At 38.6% G+C, this 25,119-nt stretch overlaps 1 protein-coding gene across 15 annotated transcripts in view; it reads right to left on the reverse strand.

Moving 5' to 3' along the window:
- ZNF438 (zinc finger protein 438) overlaps positions 1-25,119 on the reverse strand; it is a 169,559-nt gene that overhangs the window by 20,510 nt on the left and 123,930 nt on the right. For 14 of the 15 annotated variants that reach the window (XM_036842545.1, XM_036842542.1, XM_036842552.1 and 11 more), the window contains one exon: positions 6,392-6,459. In XM_036842545.1, the coding sequence (XP_036698440.1) occupies positions 6,392-6,459 (68 nt within the window). Of the gene's footprint in view, positions 1-6,391; positions 6,460-25,119 lie in introns of those variants that run through there. The other variant, XM_036842557.1, reaches the window with a different exon arrangement.

The raw sequence follows: 25,119 nt of genomic DNA on the forward strand, positions 1-25,119 counted from the left end.
CCAAATCCATACTGGTGGCACTGTCATGGTCATGTGTAGACATGCACAGGCAAAAAGTGTGCGTCACGTTCCTAGCAGTAGTTGATGCTCTGCCTTGTTTCTGCTTCCATACTGTAAACAAGTGTCCTTTTTGCAGTCTATTTAGCACCACATTAAAATTTTTTTTTTCCTTTTTGTTAGTGATTTCACTGTTTAAAACAGCCCTCGAGCATAGTGCTGATATGCTGTGCAGTGTTCCTAAGCATTAGAAGAGTCTGATGTGCCTCATGGAAAAAAATACGTGTGTTCAATAAGCTTTGTTCAGGCATGAGTTATAATGCTGCGTCTGTGAGGCCAATTAATGTCAAGGAATCAACAAGATACATTCAGTGAGGTGTCTTTAAACGGAAACGCACATAAAGCCAGGGTTTGTGTTGATAACTGATGAAAATGACCAAAGGCGCACAGGAAACCTAACCCTGCATTTCCCGTAGGAGCCACGGTGCAGTATTAGCTAATTCAGTGTTGTGGTGACTTTACAGAATGTGACGGCTGCAAATGACGAGAACCAACAGTACCTTATCTCATTGGACTGTGTCAGACCAAAATTAACATCCCCATTTGAAAGATGAAAGGACTGAGGCTCACAGATTTAGCCAAGATCACAGAGCCTAGAAAGAAGGGCAGAAGAATAACCAGAGCTCAGCTGTCCAGCTCTTGCTTGGTGTTCTTTCCCCAGACTGAGAGGGGAGGGGAGGACAAAAGACAGGAAAGGAGCTTAGGAAACATCTCCAATACCATGTTCAAAGGGTGAAACTTTAGTTAGGTAACAAGACAATAAGGCATTCTTAGGTTGAATCCTCATAAAAGGTCAACTCCTGCTTGGATAGACAGCCCAGTTTTATTCATTGAAACTGAGCTATAAGAGAGTAGAGCTTAGTTTGGTTTTCCTTTTTCCCCCCTTTGCTCCTTGCTCATTGCCCCTCCAAAGGCAATAAATATTTGTTAAGTGAACACATAGACTTGACAACTTCAGCTTGGTGTTTCATAAAAAACAAAGATTAAAATCTTTTCATAGCATCTGAGCAATATGATTTTTTAAAAAAATGTTTGAGAGTTTAAAGCACTTTTAACAAAATTTAATATGTATTTGAGAAACCACTACATGCCAGGATGCTTTGAAGCCCGCCAAAGACAGAAAATTCATTAAGAAGTTTACATAAAGAACCCAACTGATACTAAGAGTCTAAAATAAGTAAGATCATTTTCCTAAACTTAAAAAAAAAAGAACATTATTTAATTTATTTATTTATTTATGGCTGTGTTGGGTCTTCGTTTCTGTGCGAGGGCTTTCTCTAGTTGCGGTGAGCGGGGGCCACTCTTCATCGTGGTGCGCGGGCCTCTCACTGTCGCGGCCTCTCTTGTTGCGGAGCACAGGCTCCAGACGCGCAGGCTCAGTAGATGTGGCTCACGGGCCTAGTTGCTCCGCGGCATGTGGGATCTTCCCAGACCAGGGCTCGAACCCATGTCCCCTGCATTGGCAGGCAGATTCTCAACCACTGCGCCACCAGGGAAGCCCCAATTAGAACATTATTAACTACCTAGCCCAAGTGTTCCTTTAGTTCAAAAATTCTATATTCACTAATACCGAAAATGTTTATTTCTGCAAGACGTAAAGTACAGCTTTTTACGTCTATAAGACATAAGAATATATTTTTAGGCTGTGCCATGATTATTTTTAAAGTATTTCACTGAATCAGAAAAATCTAGGTTTGTTTGTTTTTTTTTCACAGCTCCAAATCTGAATTCACATGAAAGACAGTAATGGCTATTGGCGTCACAGTTAAATAATGCACAGGTTTTGAAAATTAGTAGGCATGGTACAGAGCGTGTTTAGCTAACTGCAGTGTTTCTGAAGGGGGTCATTAAGACCCACTACTTCTTACTCAAAAGAAGTAAAATGCCTCAAAGCATCTGCCATTTTCTCAGCGCCATTTATTCTTACTCTCACTGAATAAAAATAGCACTCACAATTTGATAACTATGTTTTTTTTTTTTTTTTTTTTTTTTTTTTTTTTTTTTTTTTTTATTTTTATTTTAATTTTATTTATGGCTGTGTTGGGTCTTCATTTCTGTGCGAGGGCTCTCTCCAGTTGTGGCAAGTGGGGGCCACTCTTCATCGCGGTGCGCGGGCCTCTCACTATCACGGCCCCTCTTGTTGCGGAGCACAGGCTCCAGACGCGCAGGCTCAGCAATTGTGGCTCACTGGCCCAGTTGCTCCGCGGCATGTGGGATCTTCCCAGACCAGGGCTCAAACCCGTGTCCCCTGCATTGGCAGGCAGATTCTCAACCACTGTGCCACCAGGGAAGCCCCGATAACTATGTTTTAACTATACAAATGTTATGACAGAGCCGAGAAAAGTGTTAGACGACCTCTAAGACCTTTCTACTCACAGCAGACTTGCCTAGGAAATGGCAAAACTGAATTGCAAAGCTGGCGAGTATCTACGAGTTTTGAATGGCTCCAGCAAAACAGACCCTCCCTGGACCTAAGACTCTTTTCTGACCAATGAACAGTGGGACTTGTATTAATTAACTGTGTGGGGACTTGACACTCATCCTGCCCTCTCCAAGGTGCTCACTTCAATCCTTAACTGGCACAACTACAGTCAACTTCTTCCTGGCACATAACAAACATAAACTGTCCCTCTAACAGAACCATTTGGCAAGGCTGCTCACTTGTGTGTTTCCTCATCTGGCAAGTAAATCAATGCTTTTGCATTTTCAATCACTGTGGTGGTTTTCTTTCCTTGAACAAATTTAAAGTGGAAGTTATGACTGTAGTTGGGCCTTATCATGTTGTTTTCATGCTTTTTTTTTTTTTTCCAAAACATGGTTTATCACTTGCTACAATTTGCTGTTTTTCAACACAAAATACATGTCCTTAAATTTTTATTAGCTTATCATTTGAAAATACCAAACAAAAAAAGAAAGTATGGGAAAACCATAAATCCTATCTCCAAATCCTGAATGCGTGAGAAGATAGAAAATTGTAACAAAATAAGTCTGATGAACTTCTGGAGATTCTGTAAGTAATACTTTTACACAGAAAGGGATAATAACGACACTATTATTATGGAAAGCTTTTAATATAGTACAGATTACCTGAGTGATGTTACAATGTTAACTTCTTTATCCAAAATTAGGAAACATTTAAATAGAAGGCACTGGAATTTCTAATTAGTTTCCTCTAGTCCTTTCCTAGCTTTAATCCACATCCTGTGACCCCTAAACCCCACCTGACTGACTTCTACACTTGTGCTCACATCCTGAGCAAACGCTACCTCCTGTCGTGTTTCCTGACCGGCCTCAAACTTCTGGCTCAACCGACTGTTCTCCAAGTATGTCACACTCAGGTCTAATACAGCATTTGTCATGCTTTATTCTGGTTAATTACACACCTGTCTGCTGTTCTACTAGGATTTTGTGTTTTGTAAGAGCGCAGGCTTCTGTCTGATTTATCTTTGGATCCCTCATGGCATCTGGCATAGCTCCTGGTAAGTACTGTCTTGGTGATCATTAAATCTGCTTGCACCGTATGAAATTTTGTTAGAAGATAGTGTCATACATGATGCCATGGATTTTCTTAAGCTCCACAACTCTGCTGTGATGTCCTACCTGAATTTCCTACATTAACATGTATAATGTGCATGTGTGCGCCTGTGTGCGTGCGCGTGTGCTTACAAGTCTGAAATCTGAAAGTGCTGTAATTTATAGACAGCCATCACTAGTTCATTACATAAATCACTCAGCATTTAATTAATGAATGACATGTGATCAGCAAACTTCTCATGTCCCATTAGTGATTATATTTGATGAAAGAAATGAAAACAAAATCATAATTTAAAAATCTGGCATTTTTCTTTGTTAAAAAATATTAATAGTAATCCAGGACACACAGAAAGCATTTGATAAATGAGTAAATTAATGAATAACCGGGCAATTCTTAGGCCTCATAGTTTTCCTTACCAATATAATTTCCCATGATACAAATTCTAATTTCTGCTTACTTTGGATTGAAATAGCTTTAAGCATTCATATATTTAATTAAGCACAATGTTTCATCAGAGGAAAAAAAGGGGGATGATCTAAAAATAGATTAGAGATCTTCTTTATAAATTTACAGTATGACACAGGGGACAAACAGTCTTGGATTTTGATGGATCTAGGTTCCAATCTTAGCTCAGTCACTGAACTGGTTGGTGACCTTGGTAAAAAAAAATCTTATCTCCCTGAACCACAGAAATAAAGATTATATTGTGAGCATTAAATAAAACAACGGATGTCAAGTTGTAGGTAGAGTGACTATTACACTGAGGCCCTCGATTAACTGAGATCTTTTAGTTATTGTATCTCTTTCTCTGTCAGATTCTGGGTTTGGGGCTCACACATCTTTGGTCCCAGGAAAGACTGATGCAGAATCTGCGAGAGCTGCTGAATCCTCCTCGCTAGGCCTGAGGGCATCTTATACTTTGGTCAAGTCAATGGAGGTAATAACTAAGCTTACACAGCAGCTCAGAGAGGTAGACACAAAACCAAAACAAAGTAAACCTTGAGGAGAGCAAAGTAGGCAAGAGGTGTGAGTGGAGACAAGCTTTACGTCCCTGTGTCAGCCAGAGACCCAGCAGCTCGTTGCTCAGTTACTCACCCTGACTCATAACCTGCTAGAGCTGGGAAAGAACGGCAAGGAATCCTGGCTTCGCTAGTAAGAAACCCAGGCTTAGGGGCAAAATAACTCGTCTGGCGGCGCACAGCTGGTTGGAGCTATATCCGGGACAGGACGCAGCTTTCCTGACGCTCAGTCCAACACTCTCTCTTCTAAGCAGCCACACCTCTCCTCGCCTGCTCGGAGGAAGGAGGTCATGCCAGCTCGGACGCTGAGCTGCCAAACCCTTGATCAGCTACAAGCGCAGAAATCTTCCAAGGGACACATACCGAAACGCTCACGGGCACGCACACTTCTAATTTCCAGCGAGGGCCTGCTCTCCCCACCCCCCATCACCCCCGTCCGCTCTCTTGCCCTAGTGTCTGGGGCTAGGACGTGTGCGATTCTCAAGGGCTCTTACTCTCCCTCTGGCCACGGGCCTGGATGAGAAGCCAGCCGGGGCTCTGCTCTGCGTTCACTTCCCATGAGGGCCCCTGGATCACACGTGGCCTTTGAAGGCTGCGAGCCATCCCCAGCAGGAGGCAGCCGTGCCCATCTCCCCGCATGGGCCTCCGCAGGCGGACAGGGCCCACATGTTAAGAAGCACCCCTGAGAGCAAGAGCCGCTGTCACCTCGTAAGGGCCTGCTCCGCGGGGAGCAGTGTGCAGAGTGATTTACATGTATTACCTCCTTTAATCCCCACATCACCTAGAGCGTAGGGCTTACTTTCTTCATTTTACAGATTTATAGATGAGAAAGTTAAGGTCAAGTGATGTACCCAAGGTTATGCACTTCAGGGGCAGAAATGACTTTCAGACAGACGCCACGCTCTTCACAGTTACGCCACCACCTTTCATTTTGGCAGAGCGAACAAAGAGTGTTCTCTCCAGTTCAGGGGTCTTTAAAGCAAATGCCCTCCTTTCACTAACAGTTACACCTTCCACTAAGGAAGCCCAGTTTTGAATCATTTAAAGGCATTATTTTTCTCACACACATATCAAACCTTCTGCAGGGAAGAGAATCAGGAGAGGCCGGGGAAAGACTTGAATTCCTCTTAAAGGTTAGACTTTGCCATTTATACTGAGGAAAATTTAGTTATTCTTTATTCAGAAATGACTCTATCTCCACCTGTAAACTGCTTTCCTGAAAGGTCCAGGAGCTCTTGCTAAAAAAGAAAACCATGATTTTCTTTTTAAAAATTCATATGGAGGGGAAACGGTTTCTTTTATGTTTCTTTTTGTTAAACGGGTATGTGGGAAGAAATAGGTCAAAAATGTATAAGCGAACATCTTCCCTCTCTCTACATGTGCGCTGTGTGTGCATACGTGTGCATGAATGTATATACCGTATACATCCTTCTCACTAGAACACGTGTCATTCTGCTTCATTAAAGCCAATACTCTGTCACTTCATTTGACATCTGTTAGCGCCAGCTAAATTGCCAGCTGAGGTGCTGGGGTCTGTGAGTTTTATGTGGAATGAGATGGCCTGCTCTCAGTAAAGGGGACGTTGTCTGATAAACCAGGAATCCGTAGACACTCAAGTAATTTACCAAAAGAAATCAACTTTCGTATGTAATTGGATTTTTTGTTCTTAGTTCCAGGAAATAAGTCACCTTATGGTTAGAGGGCAGTGACGTTAAATGCATTAATTCAAACTCTTTACGACACACACCATTACCGGTTTCCCTGGCATGGCTTATCTTACCTTGATCTTTTGGTGGTACTGAGAAAGCACTCTGCATTATGATGTCTTTGACTTGAATAACAATTTGCCTAAAAATAACCAAGCACAAATAATAATTAGAAAATAACTGAGATGCCATGTTAACACATACGAAAAATACAAATTACAAGCTTTTTATTTATAACTATATGAGTAATAAGGAATGGACTGAACTATTGGGAAACTGAAGTTTTTATTTTCCTTCTAGTTTTTATACAGACAGGATTTTACTGAATGCACTGGTGTGGGCTTGGAGAGGGAGCAATGACACACTGAGAGGGCCCTGTACCAGCCTCTCTGCCCTCGCAGGGTCAGGGAAATGTGCAAGCAGGCAGTTAAGGTTCCCTAAAAATGCCCTGCCTGATAATTATGTTTTATAGATTCTGCTTAAGAAATAACTAAAATGTTTAACAATATAAGTAAAGGCAGTATAACTGCAATATAATCATTTGATGAAACATAATTCAGTCATTAAAATGCAATTTTGAAGATTACGTAGCAACATGGAAAATGGTGACGATATAATGTACTGGATGCACGCACCAAATGACATACACACGAGGATAAAAACTGTACAAAAAACGAAGGCACGGAAAAATGCAGGACAGGAAATATGTTAATATGTACATTAGCCTTGTTCTCGGTGATATAATTACAGGTGTTTTCCCTTCCATTTTAGCTACTTTCCAAATTGTCTAGAATACGGGGTTCCATATTAATAAACTATTAGAATGTATAAGACAATTAAAGTCCTTGAAAAAATATAGGTAAATATTTTTGTAAGCCTTCAAACACAGAAGTGTTTCTAAGCACGATGCCAAAGACAGAAGCCATTAAGGTAAAGACTGATGAATTTTTCCATTGAAAATTTTAAATGTTTTTAAAATAGAAAACTAGGTACAATAAAAGGGCATGACTTCTGCTTCCAGCCAAGACTGAACAACAGAACCAGGTTTGCCCTCCTTCCTGAAACAACCAAGACACAGACAAAATACACGAAACAATATTTCGAAACACTGGACCTTAGGTCACAAAGACTGATCTTTGAGAAACAGGAAACAAATGAGGTGAACCCTATCATCCACAGTGCAGGAAGGGAGAAAGCTGGTGGAAATTCCCAGAGTAATGAAGAAAAGAGCTGGAGAGAGAGAGAGAGCAATGAATAGGGTTCCCATCAAGTATTCACAGGAATACTGGTCTGTTCTTACAAGTCAGACTGAAAAAACTCCTAATTCACAGAACGCTGGGTAGAGTACAAAGAATAATCTTGCTTTAATAAAGGGGAAGAATTGGTCCTACACCAAACATTTCTTTGGTTTCACAAAACAAATCTTAAAGCAAGACCTAAAAGGATCAAACTGTTTCCAGGTGTCTTACCTGGGTATTTAGAACAAAGCTCAAGAATATTTATAGAAAGGCAAAAATATCCATCACCCAAGAAAGTAAAAGTCAGAATGTCTGACATCTAATAAAGAAGTATCAAGCAATACAAAGAGGCAGGAAAATATGAGCCATAGTGTAGAAAATAATAAAAGCTGACACAGTTGAACTGTGTTGAACACAGTTGAACATCTTGAACTGACACAGATGTTAGGATTAGCAGACAAGATCATTCAATGCATAACTGTATTTCATATGTTCAAAAAGTTGAGACAGGAAAGATATAAAAAAAGACCCAAATAAAATTTCCAGAGGTGTAAACTACAATATATAAGGTAAAAAATTACACTGGATAGGATTATCAGCATATTAGTCATGTCGGAAGAAAATACTAGTGAACTTGAAGGCACAGTAATAGAGACTCTCCAAAATGAAACTCAGGAAGAAGAGAGTAAAAAAAAAAGAATAGATCATCAGTGGGCTCTAGGACAACTTTAAGCAGTCTAGTATATCAGTAACTGGAGAAGAGAGAGATGGAAAGACAGAAAAATTATTTTAAGAAATAGTGGCAGAAACTTCCAAATTTGAGTAAAGCTATGAACAGATCCAAAAAGCTCAAAAAACCTAAAGCATAAGAAACATGAAAACTACACCAAAGCATATCATGACCAAATGGCTCAAAACTAGTGAAAAAAGGAAAGATTTAAAGTGAGGCAATGCAAGTAAGAAGACAGTAGAGCAGCATCTTTAAAGTACTTGAAGAAAAAAAGATCTGTAATCTAGAATTCTATGTTCACAGAAAGTACCTTTCAAAAATAAAGGAGAAATAAAGGCATTTTTCTATACACAAAAGCCAAAGGAATTCATCACAAGCCCACACACACTACAGTAATGTTAAATGATGCCCTTTAAGTAGAAGGAACATGGTATCAGATTAAAATATGGATCTATATACAGAAAGGAAGATTTCAGTACTAGAAATCAGAACTACATGATAAGCATGTAAGGCTTTTTTCTTAATAAAATCTCTTTAAAATATAATGGTTTAAATAAAAATAATTAACACTGCATTGTGGGGTTTATAACATATGTAAAAATAAAATGTATGAGAATTTCAGGACAAATATAGAGAGGGGAGAAATGTAAGTATACTATTGTAAGGTTCTTTAGACTACAGGTGAAGTGGTATAGTATCACTGGAAGCTAGATTATAAGTTAAACATATATATTATACACCCCAAAGCAACAACTAAAATCACGAAACAAAGAGTTTTATCTAATACGCCAACAACAAAAAGATGGAATCATAAATATACTCAGTTTTCAAGGGAAAACAGGAAAAGAGAACAAAGAATAGGTAGAACAAATGGAAAACAAAAAGCAAGATGATAGATTAAAACCTAAACATATCAATAATCATATTAAACATAAATGATCTAAATATCCCAATTAAAAGATAGATTGGATAAAAAAGCAAGACCCAACTACATGCTGCCTATAAGAAAGGCACTTTAAATATAAAGACACAAACAGGTTACAAGTAAAAGAATGGAAAAAGATATATCATGTTAGCACTAGTCAGAAGAAAGGTGGTGTGGCTATATTAGTATCAGAAAAAGTAGATTATAGAGCAAAGAATATTACCAGGCATAAAGAAGGGCATTTCATAATTATAAAAGGACAACTCATCAAAAGGCGATAAAAATCCTAAATGTTTATGTCCCTAATAACTGAGCGTCAAAATACATAAAGCAAGAACTGATAGAACTGCAAGGAGAAATAGAGAATAATTAATAACCAATAATCGATAAAAGAAGCAGACAGAAAATCATGAAGGACTCTGGAGATTTGAATGACACTATAAACCAATTTTACCTAATTGACATTTATAGAACATTCCACCCAATACAACAGAATACACATTGTTTTCAAGTGCACACGAAATATTTATTAAGGCACCATATTCTGGGTCATAAAAACAAGGCTCAATACACTTAAGAGGATTCAAGTCATAATGTATGTTCTCTGAGCACAATGGAATAAAAGTGGAAGCCAAAGTAACAGAAATGTATCTGGAAAATCTCCAAATATTTGTTAACTAAATCACACACCTATAAATAACCTATGGATCAAAGAAGAAATCAAAAAGAAAATTAGAGTGCGTTTTGAACTGAATGAAATGCAAACATAACATACCAAAATTTGTATGATTACATTAAAGCAGTACACAGGGGGTAATTTAGAGCACTAAGCATCTATATTAGAAAAGAAGGTAGGTCTCAAGTCTCAGTTTGTGCCTTAAAAACTAAAAAAAAAGTACAATTAACCCAAAGTTAGTAGAAGAAAGGAAATAAGAGATCAGAGAAAAAAATAAGTGAAATGGACAACAGAAAAATGGATAAAATCAATTAGATCAAAAGCAGATTCTTTGAGAATATATAAAATTGATAAACTTTTAGCTCAACTGATCAGGAGAAAGAAGACACAAATGACCAATATCAGGAATGAGAGAGGTGTCATCACTACAGACTACCACTATTAAAAACACATAAGAGCTTCCCTGGTGGCGCAGTGGTTGAGAATCTGCCTGCCAATGCAGGGGACACGGGTTCGAGCCCTAGTCTGGGAGGATCCCACATGCCACGGAGCAACTAGGCCTGTGAGCCACAACTACTGAGCCTGTGCATCTGGAGCCTGTGCTCCGCAACAGGAGAGGCCACGATAGTGAGAGGCCCGCGCACCGCGATGAACAGTGGCCCCCGCTTGCCGCAACTGAAGAAAGCCCTCGCACAGAAACGAAGACCCAACACAGCCATAAATAAATAATAAATAAATAAATAATTATTTAAAAAAAAAAAAAAGACATAAGGGTCCATTACAAACAACATTTTGACAATAAATTTGATAATTTAAATAAAATGAACAGTTACCCTGAAAGACACAAACTACCAAAGCTCACTCAAAAAGTGAGCCCTATGTTTTCAAAGAAATTGAATTTTTAGTTAAAAATCTTCCCTCAAGGAACTCTAGGCCCAAATGGTTTCTTTGGTGAATTCTACTGAATATTTAAGGAAGAAATAATGCCAATTAATTAATACCAATTATACACAAAAATAATATTTAAGGAAGAAATAATATCAATTATACACAAATTCTTCCAGAAAACTGAAAAGGAGGGAATTCTACGTATCTAATTCTATGAGGCCAGCATTATCCAGAAACCAAAATCACTCAAAAAGCCACTAGAAGGAAAGAAATCTCTGGACAATATCCCTCATTAACACAAATGCAAAAATTATAAACAAGATGTTAGTAAATCAAATCCAACAATATTAACACATCCTGACCATGTAGGGTTATCCCAGGAATGTACACTTATTTAATATTCAAAATCAATGTAATTCACCATATTAACAAAGTAAAAAAAGAAAAACTATGTGATCATCTCAATAGATGTAGAAAATGCATGTGACAAAATCCAATATTCATTCCTTTAAAAAAAATCTTTTAGAAAAGTAAGAATAGAAGGAAACTTCCCCAACTTGGTAAAGGACATCTATGAAAAAACCTACGGCTAACATCATGCCAATAGAGAAGAAGTGAATGCTTTCCCTCTAAGTTTACAATTAAGAGACGGATATCTACTCTCACCACGTCTATTCAATATTGTATTGGAAGCACTAGCCAATGCAGTAAAGCAGAAAATGAATAAAATGCATCTTCACTGGAAAACAAGACATAAACGGTATTTGCAGATGGCATGATTATCTATGTAGAAAATTCAATGCAATCTATAAAAATAACTAAGTGAGTTTAACAAAGTTAAAGAATACAAGTTCAATATATAAAAATCAATTACATTTCATACACTAGTAACAATCAGAAATGAAACAATAAATCAGAAATTAATATTTAAAATGTTATTTGTAACAACATCAAAAATATGACATAAGGGTAAATCTGAAAAAAAGATGTGAAACACTGAAAACTACAAAACAATGATGAGAGAAATTTTTAAAGACGTCAATAAATGGAGAGATATATACCATGATCACAGGTCAGAAGACTCAATATTGTTAAAATGGTAATTCTCTGCAATAGAGTTATAGATTCAGTGGAATCTTAATCAAAATCCCAATAGACATTTTGTAGAAATTAACCAACTTATTCTTAAATTCACATGGAAATGCAAAGAACCCAGAATAGCCAAAATCATTTTTAAAAATAAGACAAACAGATAATACTATTTTAATTTCAAGACTTATTAGAGAGTCCAGAAATAAACCCATACATATGTGGCCAACTGATTTTTCATGAAGGTACAGAGGGAAATCAGTAGAGAAAAGATAGTCACTTCAACAAATGGTGCTTGGACTATTGGATATCCATACACAAACAACAACAAAACTTTGAGATATACCTCATACCACATACAAATCCAAAAGGCAACATACACCTGAATGTAAAACCTAAAACTACAAAACTTCTAAAACACTATGGCTTTTCATCATGTAAATACATCTTAGATAGGACATCTAAAGCATAATCCACAAAATAACTAATAAATTGGACTCCAAAATTAAAAACTTCTGCTCTTTAAAAAACTATTAAGCAAAGGGAAAGACAAGCTGCAGAGTGAAAGAAAATAATTGCAAATAATAAATATGTAAAGACATTATATCCAGAATAAAGTACTCTCAAAACTCAATAAGAAAACAAACATGCAATTTAAAAAAACAGGCAAGGGGCTTCCCTGGTGGCGCAGTGGTTGAGAAGCTGCCTGCCAATGCAGGGGACACGGGTTCGAGCCCTGGTCTGGGAAGATCCCACATGCCACGGAGCAACTAGGCCCGTGAGCCACAACTACTGAGCCTGCGCGTCTGGAGCCCGTGCCCCGCAACGGGAGGGGCCGCGATGGTGAGAGGCCCGCGCACCGCGATGAAGAGTGGCCCCCGCTTGCCACAACTAGAGAAAGCCCTCGCGCAGAAACGAAGACCCAACACAGTCATAAATAAATAAATAAACAAAGTAAACAATGCCTTAAAAAAAAAAATTAAAAAAAAAAAAACAAAAACAGGCAAAAGATCTGAAGAGATACTTCACCAAAAAAGATATGGCTTGCAAACAAGGACATAAAAAGATGCTCAACATCATTAGTTATTACAGAAATGTAAGTTAAAACCACAAATGTAACTGAAAGTCACACACCTATTAGAATGGCTAAAATAATAAAAACAAAAAACCCACTATACCAAGGGTTGGCAAGGATGTAGAGGAAGTGGAAGTCTTTTACACTGCTGGTGGTAATGTGAAATGGTACAATTACTTTGAAAAATAGTTTGGCGTTTTCTTCATAAGTTAAAGATACACCTATCATATGATCCAGGCAATTCCTTCCCACTTATCCAAGAGATAAGAAAGCATATGTACAAAGAATGTTCACAGCAGCTGTATTGATAGTAGCCCCAAACCAGAAACAACCCAAATGTTCACCAGCGGGTGAGCAGTTAAACAAACTGTGGTATATCCATTCAACATAACACTCCTCAGCAATGTAAAGGAATAAATTATTGATCCACACTACAATATGAATGAATCTGCGAAAACATCATGCTGTGAAAGAAGCCAGATAAAGAAAGGGTACATATTTTATGACCTCATTTTTATAAATGCTTAGAAAATGCAAATTGTAGGAACGAAAAGCTGATTAATAGTTGCCTGAGCACAGGAAGACAGAGAGTTGGGAGGAAGGGCCTACAGCTGGGCATGACGAACATCTATCCACCTATTAGTGTGAAGAATACATTCACTACCTTGATTGTGGTGACGGCTTCATGGGTGTTACATACATAGCAAAACATACCGCATTGCACTTTAAATACGTGTAATTTATTGTATGCCAATTACACCTTAATACAGCTGTCAAAAATTAAGGCAAATATTGGGAAAAAATGGAAAATTTACAATAGATATATAGTCACCCACTTACTCATTTAACAAACAGTCTATGAGGTGCAACTATGCAAGGATATGGTAGAAATGGTCCTTGCACTCTCAGGTCTGTTATAAACAAATAAATAAGAATGAGAAAGCACTCCATAAAACTAGCAGACTTATGTAAGTCAAACTAGTAAATCATTAGAATGTCCAGCCTTACTAATAACCAAAGAAACGTAAATTAAAAAAAAAATAAATTAAATTTCTTTCCCTAAAAAATGGCAAAAATAAAAAAAGACAAAGCAATGCATGCTTGGAAAAAGTCTACAGAGAGGTGCGTGCAAAGTGTTTGTGGGATATTTTTGCAGTGTGCACCCTGAGGCTTAAAGTTCTGCATTCCTTTTAATCTAGAGCTTCCTTCCACTTCAGAAAATCATGATAATGTGCAAAGCTATATACTACCATCTTCACTATCATCATCCTCATTATCTTTTTAAAATTCTTCAGGGTACCATTTAAGATATACACCAAGTCAATTAGGATATATTTTTATAATGAAACTATTACAAACACTGTTTCTTAAAATATTTAAAAATTTGAAAAATGTTTACCACACATTTTTATATGAGAGGAGTTGGGTAGAGTGGTACAGTTCAATTTTTTCCCCCATATACACATAGCAGAAACTACCAAATGTTAAAAGTGGCTATCTCTGAGTGAGGAATTAAATTGTTATTTAACTTTCTTTTTTATGCTTATGGACATATTGCTATGTTTCCCCAATGAACAAGTACTATCTCTGCGACTGAAAAAAAGCAAAACAAAAATCAAGTTTTTATTTTAATTGTTTTGGACTATTATATTAGATAAGGATTGCCAGTAAAATAATCTCAACTGTACACCCCCAATATCTTGGTATTTAAAGTAGAAAATTCACTCAAATGGAGTCTATCTTCTTCTGCCACGTAAAGCATGATTGTATTTAATTCCACTGTAATTACGAAAAACAAAAAAAAAGTGCAATAAATACACCTAATGCTTATTAAAGAAAACACCTGAATAATCACAATATCTCACCTTCTGATTGGGCTGGAAATAAAAGGCCATTATATAAATGTTCTACAGGAAAGATGCATTAAAAAGTCATGTAAGATGTATCAGTAGTTTTCAAATATCGCACAAGCAAAGTCAAGGGGCATCTTGACTCAAGGTACTATGAAACAGTACTAGCAGCCACTGTGTCCTTCACAGTCTAGAGAATCTCTGATCATTATAACCTGGCTTTTCCTACTTAAATGCTGAAAAGTACATTAAGTAGAAAAACCTATTGGAAAGGAGCAAAAATTAAAGAACACAATGCGTGAATACTATCGACTATAGCAAGACTTAATATGCTTTATAAATCACTCATACGGTTACTTTTAATTTTAGTTTATATGTCACATTTAAACAGAGTTGATAAAAAATGAAAATTAGGTGAATTGGTTACTTGAGAAGTGACAACTTGATGGTGCTGGAAATGGAAATCTTCCATTTATTCCTGGTTGAGGAAACCTAAGGTACACCTTGCCTTGTCTTTGCTATGCTGCCTTGACAAGTTTCCTAAAAACACATCTAGATAAAGAATCTTACCGAATAAATGAAAATTCTTTGCTCTATGCTCAATAAGCTTCTTACCATTAACCCAGAGTGTGAGTATGTGTGTAAGTGCACGCTCTTGTGTGTGTACGTGGGTACCATCCAGAGAGCTACAATGTGGATGTTACTCTAGATTATTAAGGGAACTTAATATTAACTGATTAGCATTAGGGAATTATTTCTAGGGAACTATTTCCTAAAGAATAAACACTGTCATTCAGATAAGCGCCATCATATAATGAAATTGGTCAGAAGAACTTGAAACATGAAAACATTTAAAAAGGTAATAAAGTCTTTGGGTGTGTAACTATGGGTCATTTGTAACAGGTTCTTCTTTATATGTGAAGATAACGCTACTAAGCTATTGATTGGGAAGCTGTTCTTCTCCCAGGCCTTCCTTCAGTTTTGATTCTATGGTGATCTCGTGGCTCTGGACTTTAGAGCATTGCACAGGGACTGTCCCACAGATTTTAGGTTTGAGGATAGAGCCAGAGTTGGTGAATCTACAGAAGACACCTTCCCCTCCACTGTATTCCACACTATAGCTCTTCACCAGGTAATCAGCACTGTCCTCATCTTTACGGTCAAGAAACTGAGGCTCAAAGAAATTAAGTAACCTGCTCAAGGTCACTTGGATGAGCCAGAACCAATTCTCCAAGTGTGTCTGGTCCCTAAATTCATATACATGCTCCTGCGCCACTGCATTCAGTCTCCCTTCCCCTCCATCTTTCCTCCATTTTTCTGTCTCATGAACACCTGTACAAGTGTGTACCAAGTCAATGGAAATATAGAGAGAAGGTTTGTTGCTGGAAACTAGAATTAAAGGAAAATCAGTGAAACAAAGAATGGGAATGAAGTAACAGGGAAAAAGTGATTTAGAGAAGCTGGGAAAGGAGTGAACCTGCGAAATGAGAGAATTCAGGGGAAAGCCATAGTCATCTTGAAATATTTGAAGGGAAGTTACATGGAGGAAGGATTCGAGGGACACTAGGTAACTCCAGTGGGCAGTACTCAGACCAGGAAGGGAGACAAGTTACAAGGAAGCAAACCTCAACCGGATGTGAGGAAGCAGTTTCTCGTGACTACCGACATTCAATTCTGGAGCCTACTCCAGAACGTGCTATTTGAAATACTGAACTCTGTCACTGAAAACGCTGAAGGAGAAGCTGACGGAAGCCTTTTTTGTCCAGCCCTAAGAACCACTCATCGTATACTTCAGGACCATGGCAGGAAAGGCCTCAGAAAGGCTGCATAACCCCAGACATCATATAAGTGAAAAAGCCACCTTTCTTTTACTGTAATAAGGAAATAGTCATAAGACAGAGAGGGAAAGAAAGGAACTGCCTGAATGAACTTGTACCTATGAAGTATTCAATGCTGCTCTTGTTCTTTTATAAACCTGGGTATTGTCTGAAAATGTTTAATGCACTTGAGGATGAATTCTCCTACCTTGTTTAATTTCATACGCCCATTATATTTCACTATTTTTTTTTAAAAACTTTTCAAATCAGCTTTATTGAGGTATAATTTACATACAGCAAACACACACACACACACAAACGTATATATACCTATGTAGTAATTACATTGTTTTCTTTCTACATTTGATGATGTTTTGACATACTAGGGGTCTGGCTGGCTGGACAGAGTACCCCTTCCAGGGCTAGATAATCCTAGAGATAGCCAACCACCTCCAGAGAGCACACCTTTCAATGCAAAGTCCAAACCCCCAACCACTTCCTTTATGGAACTCTTACACAGCAAGCCAGTATTTCCCCTGGCTTCAATCACCAGAGGGCCAGGCACTGAACAGCTAGGACTACCTTAGAGCCTGGAACCGCTGACATCATTCAAACTAGCCAATCCTAAACTGTTTTGCCCTGCTTCGCCTTTCCCAGGGAGACCACAATAAAGGCTCTAGGCCAGGCTTTCCCATCCCTCCTTCCCTGGAACTTCCAACCCTGGGAACTTCCCCATGTGGCCCTGAATGCCTGGCACACCTCCTTTCTTGGGAACTGTAAGTAATAAATTCTTTCAAAGGCAGTTGTCTCTGTGTCTGTAACCCTACCATACCCGATTAAAACAAATCCCAGATACGTTACAAGAAAATACAGAACATTAACGTCAAAAAGTTCCCTCGTTACCTCAGAGCCCCCCTGTGTTCTTTTATGATCCATCCCCACCCCCTTTCCCTGGCCCCAGGCAATCACTGATGCTTTCTGTCACCATAAATTAGTTTTGCCTGTTCTAGAATTCTGTATCATTTCATATAAATCAAGCAGTATACATTCTTTTACTGTACGTATCAGTAAATCATTTCTTTTTATTGCTGAATGGTATTCCATCCTATGACTCTAGTGCAATTTGCTCATCCGTTCACCCATGGTTGGGCATTTGAGTTGTTGCCAGTTTTTGGCTCTCATGAATAAAATTGCTATAAATATTTGTGTCCAAGTCTTTGTGTAGATAAACATGTTCATATCTCTTGGGTGAAACTGCCTAGCGTGAAACTGCCGAGTGGTTTAACTTTATAGGCAACTGCCTGTTTTTAAAGTAGTTGTACTATATTTCACTGATTTAAAAAAATAACTTTTTTAAGCATGGATGGAATTCAAGTTTCTCAAGATCTTTATATAAATGAGAGGATCCCAATACCTTAAAGCTCAATTTTCCGAAAATAATGTAATCTTATGGTACCCAGATTCTGACTAATAGCAGCAGTCATTTGCTCAGTTATAATAAATGCTTATTCCCATCTCAATCTGTCCTATTTAAGAAACAAATAATAAAATTCTGAAATTGGCACAAAAGGATTAGAAAAGGTGAAAGACAATCTACAGAATGAGTTTTGATCCACTCAGAAAATTCTTAACTGCCTATATTAATATTTGCATTAATATAATGTACTTGACAATCTTCTTCCTCCCCTGAGTGGTTGAACACTGCTAATGAGTTCAATAAAAAAGTGCCTCTCTGGGCTTCCCTGGTGGCACAGTGGTCGAGAATCCGCCTGCCAATGCAGGGGACACGGGTTCGAGCCCTGGTCCCAGAAGATCCCACATGCCACGAAGCAACTAAGCCCGTGCACCACAACTACTGAGCCTGCACTCTAGAGCCCACAAGCCACAACTATTGAGCCTACGTGCCACAACTACTGAAGCCCGCGCACCACAACTACTGAAGCCCGCGCGCCTAGAGCCCGTGCTCTGCAGCGAGAAGCCACCGCAGTGAGTAGCCCCCGCTCGCCGCAACTAGAGAAAGCCCACGCGCAGCAATGAAGACCCAACACAGCCAAAAATAAATAAATAAGTTTAAAAAAAAAAAGGGCCTCTTTAAATTCAGATATTTCTGAATGTCAGTCACTGACACAGTAAAATGCTTTACAGGGTTGTCCTGGGGGACTAGTTTGTTCAAGTCCCTCCAAGGCAACTTCTTTTCTACTGAGCGTTGGGGAAAGTCTGGGTTGTCCCGCTTCCCCTAATTTTAGACCTATTGCTAAGGTGGTCTCACCAGATATTCACTGCTGTTTCCCAAACCAAAACCCGAAAAGACTAGACTGACCCTTCATTTTCAGGACCGTGTTCCAGCCCCACCTCAACTGTGCAACGTGTTAAGAAGTTGTGGAAGGATCAGTGAACCAAGTGGGGAGATGTATGTTTTTAATAGAAACTTCTGTGTGAGCTTGAACAAGTCATTCAATCTTTTTGTCTTTTAGTTTCCCTGAATTAGAAAGGGAGAGATAATACTATTTAACCCATTTGGCTGAAGAAAGGATTAAACTTAGAAGACTATGTGTTGAAAATACTTTGTAAAAAAAAAACTATTCAAAAAACAGGGTATTATATATGGTAGTAAAGTTCTGCAGGATTCTTCCAAAAGGAAAAAAAAAAAAAGGTTACTGTTGAGTTGGCAAAAAAGTTCATTTGGTTTTTTCCAAGGAAAAAAAGGAATATACTAGAATATACTTAGAAATAGAAACAACGTCATTTTCAACTGTAAGATCTAATCATTTACCCTCGTAAAATGCAAGCACTTATAGATATTTGTGTTCTTTCACATGTGTTCCACATATGACTGAACTAGGCAGGGTATAGTGTTTAGGAGGGCATTCTTCTAACTTAATAGAAATCTACCCAGGAAAATATATTCTAGCCTTAGACCCTAGTTTTTTTTTTCCCTCCACAGATTTTCTGTAAGACTACTTCAACTTCTAAGGCTCTAACCACAGCTCTAAATTTGTATTTCTGGTTCCCAGGTTCCAGGGTGAAATATTCTTTGCTTACTACACAGCTCCGCTTGGCTACCTGCAAACTAAATGCAGCTCCTGCCTCCTAAAATTAAAAAAATTTTTTTTCAGATTTATTGAGGTATAATTAATTGACAAATAAAATTGTATACACCGAATGTGTACAATGTGATGACGTGACATATGCATATTTTGTAAGATGATCACCACAGTCAGGTTAATTAACATATCTGTCACCTCACATAGTTACTTTTTTTTCTCCCCCACTGTGGTAAGAACACTTAAATTGTGGCGAGAACACTTAAGGTCTACTTTCTTGGCAGATTTTAAGAACACAACATAGTATTACTAACTATAATCACCATGCTGTACATTAGACCCCCAGAGCTTATTCATCTATCTTCCCCAGAAACAAGCACTTTGAATTCTTAGAGCTGACTCTTCTTATATTTATACCTCCATTCTGTCAATAACATGCTTATAATCTGACTTCTTGATTGTTCAGTGTTAGGCAGTACCTCCTGGTGACCCACTGTGAAGGTTGAAGATTTATCTCTATTCCTATCTCTCAATCAACAAAAATCTTGCTTAATAATTTTTCTGAGCACAGAAGTCCAGGTTGAAATTTCCACTGTCTTCTGGTTTCTAGTGTTGCTGTTAAGAAATCCAAAGCTATTTGTGATCCTTCGTATGCAATCTGTTTTTATTTTTTTCTCTATGGAAACAAGGTTTAGAAATTTCACAATGAAGTCTCTCAGCCTATTTTCAACCATTTGCCAAGTGTTTGGTGGGCCTTTTCAATCTGGAAACTCTAGATCCTGGGACATTTTCTTCAATTATTTTTCTAAGATTTCCTAAGTTATTTTTCTCTGTTCTTTTCCCCTTGAACTCTTCTTATTCCGATGTTTACCCTCCCTGGACCGTCAACACTTTTTTTCCCCTTTTCACATGTTTCACCTCTTTTTTTTTAAAGTTCTTTTTTTTTTTTTTTTTTGATGTGGACCATTTTTTTTAAAGTCTTTACTGAATTTGTTACAATGTTGCTTCTGTTTCATGTTTTGGTTTTTGGCTGCGAGGCCTGTGGGATCTTCGCTCCCCAACCAGGGACTGAACCTGCACCTCCTGCTCTGGAAGGCGAAGTCTTCACCTCTGGACAGCCAGGGAAGTCCCGTGTTTCACCTCTTTTGTTTTTGCTCTTTCTGGAAAAATTCCTTTACTTTATCTTTGAGTTCCACTATCACCTTTACCCAGTAGTCCAGTAGTGAAGGGTCTTCTTCATGCAAATCTAAGCATTAAAATGTTTTCCTCGTGCGTGCTTCGAGTCCATCAGTGGCTCCCTGTTGCCCACGGATGAATCCCGACCTCCTCAGCCCAGCACACGGGGCCTTTAGCGCACTGGCCTGTGTGGTTATCACCACTCCATTTGTTAGCAGCTGCAGCTCAGAAGGCCGCTCTCATTTGCCTCCACAGTTGTTCGTGAACAGCCTTCTCGCCCCTGCCCTGCTAGACAATTCCTACTCAACTCCTCTGCAATGTCTACAATTTCTTGGCCCATTCAAGAAATTTCTACTGATCTGTCCATTACCTTTCAACACACTTTGACTGGCTCTCTTAGGACGCAGCATCTGCTTAAATCTGTCCCATTTTTCCCCTAAAATTTGTGAGTTTCCTGATGGCAGGGACAATGCCATATTTATCTTTATACTTCCAGAACCTAGAAGTGTCTGGTTTATAATAAGGTTTAATAAACGCTTATTGAATGAATAAATGTCAATAATCCTGTAAAAATAAGAGTGCTAGAAATTATTTAACAATACTTGCACGGTTCCATCTAGTACTTTTCATACCATTTAAATCTTTTATTTTCAATAGATGAGTTTCTAAAATTCTGAGTCATTTTTTAAATGAATAGTGATTTTTGAAATCTGAAGCAATATCTTATTAATTCTGCCATTACTATACTTTTCTATAACTTAAAGTGACAGATAAGTGACTAAGTTAATTTTTTCAGTAATAAATTTCCTTTGATCTCTGCAGATTGCCTGGGTGTGTTTTTAGAAGGACTGAACCACTCCTAAAATGACTTAAAAATTATCCTACGTAAATGTAAAAAATGTCCTCGTTTCTTCAGTTTCTCTAGTAGCAGGTGTGGGACTTTTCAGATATATCAACATTGTTTTAAGTGTCATTAACTATCAATAACAAGTCGTAGGAAACAATGATTCCCAAAAGTATCTATATATGAAGTAATTTGACAATGCTGCTTTCCTGTTAAAAGGCCTGAGTGCATTTTAGTTAAGTCTAAAAAGATCCAAAATTTAGGCAAGTTTTAACAAACGGGCATTCTTCCATCCCTTGTTTATTCAAATGTAAAAGATAAAGATGTAAGAAAAACATTTGGTTCTTTCTACATCAAACAGAGCATCTTTGGAATTTCCAGCCTGGCTTCTCAATGCTAAAAGGATGGATCCTTCTGGGCTGTGAGGTTACCATCATGAGGAAGATGAAAGCATTTCAAAAGAGAATTGCACCATTTGGTAAGAAATGACACTCGACAGTAAAATAAATACTATCAAATACAGAGGCTGTCACTTACACGTCCACGATATAGAGACACGCTGTGAAATCGGTCAGCATTTTGTTTCCTTCCAGCAGTCTGGTGGCAGTGTTTCTAATCGTTTGGATTTAATTCATTATTTTGAAATGATCATTTCCCCCACTCTTGTCTACCTTCAGTGACAAAATCATCTCCAAACTAAGCAGGTTTACAGGAAATTGATATACTTTGAAGATCATTTTGGATCCCTCACATCCGTTTTCGGCTGCTGAGCACCAGGGAGTTTTGGTCGCATCACCTCAGACCACTTGGTGTCCTTTCAACAACTATTTCTACCTCCTGCCTGTCTTTGGGAATTCCACCCTCCCACAGCACTGCCAGGGCGCCCACTCCTCTCAGCTCTGCTCCCATCTCTAGCTCTTTTCTTCTCTACCATTTCTGCCCTGAATTAAAATCCCATCAATTAACTTTACAATGACTGTTCAATTAAAAACAAACAAACAAAAACCCCCTGCTCTGCTCTGTTTCCTGCTAACTTCATCTATGCTCCATAGTTTTTCATGTTCCTGTGAGTGTGTGAACTGCTTCACGAATGATTCTGGTGATCTGTCTTCCTCTTCTAAAGTAAACTTTCACCTTTTCCCTGGAACACCCCAGTCACACGTCTACCTTTGCAGCATCACCTAAATTGTTCTTTCATTTGCCGCCACTGATGGCGTTGGTCTGTCGCTCAGGTTACCATACGATGCTTATCTCCGACATGGAAAAAGCGAAGGAAAAATGAACAAGCCTGACTCTCGACCTACACCCCCCCAGCTCCCCTCTTTAGAGGCAGCGACTCTTAGCACCTTTGTGGAAATCCTTTCAGCAACAGTCTGTGTGTACACAAGCTAACGTGTAGAAGTATGCTCTATCACCCGTTCTCCCCTCCCCAAATTAGAGCAGGTTATACCTGCTGCTCTGTTTTCGCTTAATATATTTTCAGGAGCTCTCCATATCAGCACTTACGCATCCTCTTCAATTCTTTGCAAAGGCTGTACAGTATTTCGTTGCATGGAACCACAGTTTATTAGCCAGCTGCCTCCCGACTGACAATGAGACTGTTCCCAGCCTCCTGCCTTACCCACGAAGCTGCAGCCTGCACCCTTATATTCACAGCCTAGCCGGCACGTGCAAGTCCATCCGAAGGGTGAAGTCAGGGTAAGAAATTTCTGGGTCAATTTAAAGTTTTTAATGGACACTGCTGTACTGTCATTCAAGGAAGCTGTACTGACTTACCCAACGACGTACGAGACTCCTTCCAAAACACTATTTGCCGAATTTGCCACAGAATTAGTTCAATCAACTAATCCAACAGCTTCAGAGAGTCCAGCTTGCCTAGATATTTTTTCTCAACTCTAGTTGAATAGACAAACCTTGCTCTCTGTTGAAATACACAAACCCTGACAATGAAATGAAAACAAGTTTCACCTCTCAAGGGTCTGGAAGAGTGATTGTTTATGGGAAGTCCCTGACGGACTAGAAAAGGGAAGAACAGTCAGCGCTGCTGCCCTGAGTCGCCCAAAGGAAGTGGGTATGCGGGTCAGGCAGTGCGGCCTGCGAGTTGGTGTCAGCGCATTTTTGCTATGAAAATGGAAAGACAAAGTGATTTCCTAATTGAAGCAGACAAGCCAGATAAAGTTATAGGAGGAAAAAATCCTACGTATCTGAAACACTGTCCTTTTAAAGATGTTTTTCTTTTCAAGACATCGCAGAATGTAACAGGTGTAGTTTAAGAGATAATTTTATAGTGTATAAAGGTGCTCCTCTGTCTAATACGAAATGGGGTCCTGACTGAGGTGCTACCAGCTGAGGATCAGGTGAACCCAATTAACCCAATTTTTCCTTGTCCATACTAAGTGGTTTATTTTAGATGCACACTACTCCCCCAATCCTTTAGGGTACGACAGGGAAAAACCATAAACAGGCTCTAAAGGTCGTGACATTAATTTTCCTGTCATTCTCATGCTTTAAATAGGCATCAAAAAACTAAAAAATCTTGTCCTCTGGGAAGGAAGGCAAATCTGAAACTAATTATGGTAGTTATTATTGTAATACTATTAAATTAAACGCTGTGACCCCGGCTAAATTTATTTTGGTACCTTTCGTTAATGAATAAAACTTCTCAAATATGATTACTGCATCCTCTCATACTGCAAAATGATTCACCAGAGGACTACCAGAACTCAGTAACCACTCAGTAACCTGAATTCTCATTCACCTAAAGCTTAACTGAAAAGTTTAATAAGCACACATGGAATTTTATTGCAGAAAATTCTGTATCTGTTACAAAGTTTTATTTAAGGAGTAAAATCCTCACATGGGTAGAAGACTGAGCTAAGAGTCTTATCTGTCATGGGCAGTTTTCACTTGTTTTCTGTTGTCTATTTTGTCAACTTAAGGCTTGCTCAAAAAGATTCCTGTTTATTTATACCTAAAAGAAAATAAAGGTGGGGGTGGGGGTGGGTGGGGGGGTAGATGACTCAGTATCTGCTTAAGTTTCCAAGACTCAAACTGCTTTCTTTAGGTGTTTGCAGGACACGATGGTCCAGAGGCAACATTGAAGCTTAAGGATTTCCCGGTAGCTGCCTGACCAACACCTGGGCACCAGGTGGAAGAGGAAACCACCTGAGCTGGTACTTAGGAAGTATTTGCTGTGTGTGTCCACTAGTGACCTGAAATCCGAAATGACAGCCACAGAGGCTCCGCTGGGCTCATTTTAATCCTACAGAGGCTGGAAGAGAGAGGAGGGCTGAAGACACTGAATGATGAGTTTGGGTGGGTGGGAAGGAAAATCCGGCAAGAAGAAGGGCGGGCAACATCCGCGTGGGATAACGAGCAGGGGAAAGATGAATGAGCAGCAATCACAAAAGAAAGAAAAAGCAAGTGGGAGGAAAACAGGAACAATGGCAG

Source organism: Balaenoptera musculus, chromosome 2, assembly GCF_009873245.2.
Source record: "Balaenoptera musculus isolate JJ_BM4_2016_0621 chromosome 2, mBalMus1.pri.v3, whole genome shotgun sequence".
Lineage (NCBI taxonomy): Eukaryota > Metazoa > Chordata > Mammalia > Artiodactyla > Balaenopteridae > Balaenoptera > Balaenoptera musculus.